General features: G+C 52.7%; 1 protein-coding gene and 1 long non-coding RNA gene across 2 annotated transcripts; one reads left to right on the top strand and one right to left on the bottom strand.

The window, feature by feature from the left end:
• The first annotated feature begins 26 nt into the window (after nucleotides 1-26).
• Nucleotides 27-3,963, top strand: LOC147652561 (uncharacterized). The gene is made up of 2 exons (XR_015287941.1): nucleotides 27-491; nucleotides 3,263-3,963. It is a non-coding gene; the product is annotated as an uncharacterized LOC147652561 (long non-coding RNA).
• On the bottom strand, nucleotides 1,033-7,932 carry PEX16 (peroxisomal biogenesis factor 16). The gene is made up of 11 exons (XM_023927908.2): nucleotides 7,738-7,932; nucleotides 7,562-7,597; nucleotides 7,249-7,325; nucleotides 5,849-5,982; nucleotides 5,437-5,543; nucleotides 4,875-4,955; nucleotides 3,755-3,907; nucleotides 3,334-3,406; nucleotides 2,947-3,066; nucleotides 2,673-2,737; nucleotides 1,033-1,557 (listed from the first exon to the last, which is right to left on the bottom strand). Exons 1-11 carry the CDS (start codon nucleotides 7,898-7,900, stop codon nucleotides 1,499-1,501), a joined length of 1,068 nt encoding a protein of 355 aa, XP_023783676.2. The 5' UTR covers nucleotides 7,901-7,932; the 3' UTR covers nucleotides 1,033-1,498.
• Nucleotide 7,933: the final 1 nt, after the last annotated feature.

Raw genomic sequence — 7,933 nt, 5'->3', positions numbered from 1 at the left:
CACGGCCCCTCCTCAGTGCTGCTGCTGTCCCTACCTTGTCCCCTTCAGGTCCTGGGCTGCCTCTGCCTGGGCCCTGCCAGCTGCTGAGCCTTCATTGTGCTGGCACATGTCCAGTCATACTGTCATAGCTCCAGGGCTGCCCCTGACCCCCAGCTTGTGCCTTCCTCTCAAGCCCTCCAAAAGCAGACCTTTGCATCTCATCTCAGTACCACCCTCGCCCAGGAGCCCACACTTCAGCATCTTCCTCTGCTAAAAGACTTAGCAAAGGGAGATAGCTCTTTGGTCATGGCTTTTCTGCGGTGCTGTGACCATGTTGCAGGGCCTTGACAGCTGAGTTGGCAACACAGACCCCGCATCTTGGCAAAGTCCTGTGGTCCCCAACTGTTGTGGCCGATGGGGGATACGTGTGTGGGACTACACATCCAGTGCCGGGTGCTGAGGCAAGAAGGCTGTGACCCCTGCAGCCTGAGAATCCTTCAGGGATGGTTCAGGTAGGAATGTTCCTGATACCTGCTTGGGGCACACTTCCCAGACAGCTGCCTGTGGGGCAGTCCAGTGCTACCAGGTGACTAACCCTTTGTCCTGGCCAAGGGAACCTCCACAGAAGCTCAGTGTGCAGACTGGTGCCTCAACTGTCCTCCTGTTATAAGAGACACAGGCCTCTCCTAGGCCCTTTATTAAACGTGGCACAGCAGATTTGCTGCATTAATTGCTTCTCCTCTGCCTTTGGCCAAGCCTCCAGACACTGGCTAGCAGCCATTCTGCAAACCCTTTTAACACACATTAGGTGCTAGGAAAGCAGCCTGTGTACCCCAGGGGAACCCCAGGACTCTGGGGCCTGAGGCAGGCACTGGGAATTACACAGGCTATAGTCAGCAGCTGAGCAACATGTGGGGCCCTGACTGACACAGGCCAGGGCAAAGGGGACAGAATATCACAGGGTACACAACTGCAAAACTTGCTCTTTCTGACAGAGACCTGCTGGCAACCAGATACAAGGGATCCCATGCAAAGAGGCAAAGGCTCTTCAGCTCAGTTCTCTCCATTCAGTCAGTTTATTTGACAGACAAATCTGCTCCAAGCAGATGGGCCAGGCATGGCCAACACAAGCAGGCTGCGGGTCAACTTCAGTGCCTTGACATGTGAGACAGTGCTCTCCAAAAAACCACTGTGCTGCCTGGCTTTATTACAGCACATCTGTACAAAAGGAGAAAAATCAAGTGCTTCAAAAAAGAGGTTGCCCCATCACCATCACTGTAGCCACAGAATGGTCCAGAGAAATAGGTGGCCAGGGTCTCCCCACATTTAATGTCCATCACTCACGCCTAGATCTGTTAAAAATAAAATCACATACAATCCCCTCCCCGCTCTGCAGAACAGGAGCTTCTCATTTATGATTTAGCTGAAAATTAGACGTTATCAACATCCCTCCCCCAGTCTGCTTTCACTCCTTAGGAATGTCTAGCCATGATTTTAGTAGAGAGTAATTATCTTCTTATCAGCCCCAGTTATAGAAATAGATTTTCTGCCAAGCAGGCAAGTAATCCATCAGTGGCCCTGAAACAAGAGAACAGAGGGATCATACATGTAGAAAGGCAACAATTTAAAAGCTGTGTGTCTGTGGGGTATATCCCCCACTTCTCATTATGATCCAAACAACCCCCAATCTCCATTTACACCACTCAGATGAACCCAAGATTAGAACAGTTACTTTTGCCAACATGTAAGGCAACACTGCAATGTGCCAGAGATCAGAGCAGGACCAAGAGGGGTGTGAAACATGGTCAGCACGACCATGGTGTAGGACACCAACCACTCCCTCAGAGCTGACATGCTCAAACTGCAGTGGGAAAGGGAGTCTACAATGAGCAAGGCAAAAACCCACATGCAGAGAGTCAGGAGAACACTGCTGTGACAGGGAAGATAACTCAGCAAGAGTGAGCAGGTGCAAACATAGAAGCATCTGCTGTAAAGCAAAAATGCTTACATTGCACAGGGCTTAATGCAGGCTCCAAAGCCTCTCTGAAATCACTAACTGGAGGAAGTGGCTCCTGAACTAGCCAGCTTTGTGAGCTCCACAAAGAAAGGGCAATCCCATGATGCCAGGCTGATGTAATGTCACATCACTGCCATAAATCACTCCACAAAAGGATTAACATCATCAGGGGAAGAGTTGGGGGAAATGAAATGCTGGCCTATCATAAAGGGATCCTCTGGTGAAGAACTAGAACACAGACCTGGTTTGGCTCTTTGATTTACAGTCAGTTTCTGCCTGGTTCAATACTTCTAGGCACCCATTTACCCCTCATGTCCACACTGCAGACTAGGCATCAAGGAAAAGACTTCAGAACAGGGCTGCAAAGTTGGGCCCACGTGAACCAGTTGAGGTGCAGAAAGGAAGCCCAGGAGAACAGACCTAGGTGGCAGATGCTGAGCTCTGCAGCCTCAGGGCACACAGAGGTTCACTACTGTCATCAAGCCAGGAAGCAATTAATGTTTTCCTTCAGCATTTAAGAATTACTCAAGCATCAACACAGGGTGTTCTAGCGCTAACTGCTCTAGGGACTTCCCAATTCCTTCCCTGGATTTGAAACCAACTGACAAATGTTCCCAACAGCCCTCATTTTTCTTCACCAGACAGAAATAGGGATATAACAGTGGGACCCACTTACGTGTGATGAAGCCAACTCCAGGCACATAATCAGCCAACAAGCGCAGAAGGAGGAGGATCCTGCCCCTAGAAAGGGAGAGAGTATGAACAAGTCCAGCTGGACTTCTCCTGCCCCAGCTGTTGAACACACAAACAGCAATGGCAGCTGTTACACAAGGGCTCAGATTACCCTGGTCAGAGGCACCCACACATCTTCACATCTATTCACCCAGTGCCCTGATGCTATTTCAGTGAAAAGGGAAATATTCAGCAAAAGCCCAGCAAGGGCCCCTTACTCTGAGTATCGGTCATAGAAAGGAGATCTCAGCAGGTAGTACAGCAGTAGGATGGTTCGTCGCCTCAGCTCTGCCCGCTCTCGCCTGTTCAGGTCTTTCAGATCACTCAGCAAACTCAGACTGGAAGGAGAAGGGCAGAGAGCTAAGTCAGAGAAAAAGCAGCCAGCAGGGAAAAGAAAGCAGGTTTCTAAAGCCCTCCACTCTCAGCTCCATGCAGAGCAGCCCACACCAGCTCAGAACAGAGAGCACTGTAAGTGTTGTAGATGTGTCAATCTCCAAGCTAAAGACCAGCCCCCGTACCCTTTTCTCTCAGTAGGGCCTGCCCAGGACTGGGGAAAGTGTGATGCCCAGCCAAACCAAGCATCAAGAAAGACTCCTCAGACTGACCTTGAGATGTCCAGGACTGCTGAGAGGAGCCAGGGCTTCCATGATCTCTGGCCCCATACTCCTAAACTCAATACTAGGAACACACAGTCAAGGAATGAAAAGATGAGAGATTCCTAACAAGAGGCACGCAGAGAAGTGATCCCCTGTGTACCCACAAAGTTCTGCCAAGAGCAGGTGAATACACTCTAAGGCAGGGCTGGGAGCGCCGGGGGAAAGGGCTGGGGGACTTACACCCGCAGCTCCAGTGGCTGAGGCCAGCCCCCAGAGCGTAAGAAAGGGAAGAGTGCCAAGCCCCGCGGCCAAGCAGAGCCGCGCAGGGAGCAGAGCCGGGCAGGCACTGCCCTGCAGCCGGGCCGAGCCCGCAGCACCCTCTGCTGGCACCCGCGAGCCGTGGGAGCCCGCAGCGAGAAGGGCGGGATACGGTGGAGCAGCGGGCGGGTAATGTAGATGGATTCCGCGATGGTTTCCTGGAGACCCAGAGGAGTGGGAGGCTGGTTCATCTCCTCCGCTCTTCGGCTCTGCGACTCCTCCCTCTGCTGGGGGGACCCCCAGTGCCGAGACTGCAGGGACGGGGCTGAAACAAGCAAATCTGGTTACTAACACAAATAAAAGCTTTGTCCCAGCTGGGAACTATGCATCACACGACTGCTAGTTCACTCCACCTGGCCCTGGAGCCCTCCACCCCACCTCCCTGTCCGGTTGTATGGGGAGAAAGATCAGAAAAAGGTAAAACTCCTGCATTGGCATAGAACAGTTTAATAACTGAAATAAAATAAAGTAACAAAAATAATAACAATAATAACAGTAATGAAGAGGAAGATAAGGAAACCCAAGAAACACAAGCGATGTGCAACTGCTCATCATGCCCAGACTGATGGCCATCCCATTCCCAATCAGCAATCCAGCCAACTCTCCCCATTTATACAGTGGGGATGATGTTCTATGGTATGGAAGATCCCTTTGGTCAGCTCAGGTAACCCATCCTGACTATGCTCCCTCCCAGCTTCTTGTGCATCTCCTCACTAGCAGAACCCAGGCAAGAGAAGTCTTTGACTTAGAGTAACTGCTACTTCTCAACAGCCTACAATATTAGTTATAATAATGTTATCAACATTATTCTCATACTAAACCTAAAGCTCAGCACTGTACCAGTCACCAGGAAGAAAATTAACTCTATCCCCACCCAAACCAGGACATCTTCCTATCATGTTTCCCTGCTTTCTGCACTGTGAAGGTGTGAAGCAGGAAAGCTTGACAAGGTACTTGTAAGATCTGTGCTACTCAAAGCATAACCATGATGAAGAGCTGTCTCTGTTGCACGGCTCACTAAGGAAAACACAATTTAAGCGCTAGCCTTGCAGAGCTATTGGTTGTGCTAGCTCTGGTTGCTTTGATACCCCTACCCAACCACAGTGGGCCCAGTGAGCGGCAAGGTATGTCCCAATACAAGGTTCTACCCTTTACTGCTTACACCCTTCATGTCATCCATGAAGGTGCAGAGCATGAACAGCTCAAGCTGAAAAACAGGCTCAGTTACTTACTGCTCTGTAGAGAGCGCACAACACGGCTGGAACGCCTGCCAACATAGGTCTGATCCTTCCCTGAGGAGTTGTCTTCCATGCCTGCAGAAGAAAACAGCCACAGGGGTCAGCCTTCAAAGCAATATGCTTCACACCCAAGCTGGCAGCACCCGCCCCTACGCTGCCACCAAGAGCACACTGAAAGGCTGATTTAGTGCAAACTGGACCATTCTGCAGGGCCTAACAGTAGGCAGAGGGTGAAAAGGTAAATCTGCCTGACATTTTCCAGGTCTAGGGCCTCTTTCCTCATCATTAGACCAGGGCACATGCAGCCTGATTCATGGTTCAGACAGAAATTCCCAGCTTAGACTTCTCCATCCCCTCCTTCTTGAAGGACAACCCTGCCACTAAGCTAACTCATCCTCTGCAAAGGGTGGAAAGTTTAACACGACTCAGCCCTGAGTACAGACACCTTATGGTTCCATGTGCTGCACAAGCCACTGCTCTGATGAGTAATTCTAGCAGGACAAGACATGTGGCTCAAACAGGCACCAAGCCAGTGATGACAACACCATGGGCTCACCTTGAGGGTGGAGAGGCTGTTGCTTCTCCCTGTTCAGTGGCACGATGGGAGGAGACATCTGGATGCCAGCTTTGTACCACAGCAGGAGCAGGAGACGAAGGATGGCTCTGTGAACAGACACGTGGAAGTCTTCAATACCAAACTATGGAGTTGGGTTCCTGTTACACTGGAGAGATGGCTTCCACAGAAGATGGAAACACTCAGGTCTCCTCAGAGCAACTGGCAAGGTGAGAGGTGTAAGTGCTCCCTTCTGTGGCACAGAATCCAGTACAACGTGGGGCTCCAAAGTCCCCCAGCCTCAGGGACTGGCAGCTCAGTCCTGTGGGGGATTTTTTCCAGGGTACTATGGAGTGCCCTCCAGGTCCCCTTTCCGAGCGCACACTGCCCCTTCCCCTCTGCCCGCAGCACTTACTTAGCCAGCTGGATGAGGACAATGATGGTCCACCGGCCCATCTCCCCCCACACCCTGGCTGTCCCCATCTCTGCAAAGACCTCCACGCATTCTAGCACACTCAGCCAGGTCAGCAGCTTCTGCTGGGGCAGCGACTGCAAAACACAGAGGGGAGGAGGGGGACAGGATGCAGGTTCTGCTCGGGAGTTAAAGAGGGCAGAAACACAGCCCAGTCTGGTGGGACCCTCAGAAATAAGCACCAGATAGCCTTGGAGATCACAGCTCCAGAAACAAAAAGCAATGTTTTCACTGTGGCTGGAGCCTACACACAAGCCCACTTATGTACCTCCAAGCGGGGGCAGACTGAGACATCACATGGAGTTACTACTCCAGAACCAGGGAGAACATCACATCTGTGCTTATTTTGCCTCTACCCCAACACTGACACAGCAGGATAAACTCCTGGGTTGTGGCACTGTACCTGAGCTTTTGCCACAGCAAAACTCTCCCCTCCTCGTCATCCCAGAGCTGACACACAAGATAACCTCCTCTCTGGATAGAGCTAATGAGGGAGTGTGCTTGGAGTAGAGGGAAGGGGACCTAGAGCCTACAGCCACACCAGAATGAATGCCAGCTGAACACAGCATCGATCTAGATTTCAGGCATGAACTCCAAGACAGTGGGTGCTCTTCCAGTCTAGGTCTCTGCCCTCCACATGGGAACTTACTACTGCTGCCAACCAAAGGGCTTGGTCCACTGAAAAGCATCAATAAAGACAATACAGCTGCAATTCTATTCAACTTTAACCAGGGAAGCAAGTCTTCTGCGTTTCTATTTGTTACACGCCTGACGCTCCACTCAAGGAGCTGCCTACACCCAACCCACACACTGGGCAGGTTTGTAACAGAAAAGCCTTGTCTGGAAAAAAACAACCTCTTCCCCATTCCCCAAAGGGTTTAACAATGCTGGGAGCGGGCCTGGGGCTCATGCAAGAGAGACATAGTAGCAAGGCGCTTACATTTGTTTTACTCAACACAATATGCAAAGGAAGACTCTGACACACGAAATCAGAGCTTCAGTGTTCCAGAGCCACTGCTGTGTAAACAGCAATGGTTTATTCATCAACACCTCTACCTAGCTCAAGTTCTGAGCTCCTCAAAAAAGCCTGTGGAGCTTCTGGCACAAGTCAGGGCCTGATTTCTGTGGTCTAAGGAGTGCTCCGGCCACGCCTCCAAGCCAGGAGCTACGGGACAGAGCTGCTGTTTTACTTGCATTCAGAGGTTGCCTCTGCTTTCTCCATACCTGACCGCAAAGAGAGGCCACAGCAAAGACCTGATAAGTTTCTACAGACACTCCCTGAAAGCTCCTGCACGGAGGAAAACATGTGTCCCAAATCCTCCTCCCACACGCTGCAGCCTTACCACTGGCAGGCTTTGCTGCAGGTCCTTTCGGAGAATCCAGTCGTTTAACAGCACCAGGAGGTTGGAGGCAGAGTACACTGGAAAAGGAAGAGAACAACGCAGAATGGATGTGCAGAAAGCAAGCTAAACCGGCCCAGCTACCTCTGTCCCCGACAGGGGACGAGGTTAGGAGGGCAGCAAGATGTGCAGACTCCTCCCGGGAGCTGCAGCCCGAGAATGCAGCCAGTCACGGACAAAAGCCGGGCCCGGGGAGCAAGACCCGCATGCACCCGGGCAAGGGCACAGCACCGTCCCGGACCCGCTGCCCACCTACCCAGCTCCGACAGCGCGTGCGAGTCCGAGAAGCGACCTGCGAAGGGAAAAGAGCGGCTACAGCGAGCGCCCGGGGCCGGGGGGAGCTCCCGCTCCCCGCTGCTCCCGGTGCCCGCACCCCCCGGCCCAGAGCCCGGCCGGAGGGGCGAAGGCTCGCCCTGCTCCCCACTCCCGCACCTGGCAGCAGGTAGGAGAGCCCCCGCACGGTGCCCTCCAGCTGGGCCGTGGCGGCAGGGTGCCGCCTCACGTACTCCTGGTAGCGCTGGCACAGCAGGCGCAGCCGCCACACCGGGCCGGCTCCGCGGGCACGGGCCGAGGCTGAGGCAGCTGCCGCCGCCATGGCGCCGCCGCCGCCGCGCTGCTTCCGGGGCCG

The sequence above is a fragment of the Cyanistes caeruleus genome, chromosome 6, assembly GCF_971803275.1.
Source record: "Cyanistes caeruleus chromosome 6, bCyaCae1.hap1.1, whole genome shotgun sequence".
Classification (NCBI taxonomy): Eukaryota; Metazoa; Chordata; class Aves; order Passeriformes; family Paridae; genus Cyanistes; species Cyanistes caeruleus.
The sequence above is the reverse complement of the archived record's forward strand: the minus strand, read 5'-3'. Positions and strand labels throughout refer to the sequence as shown.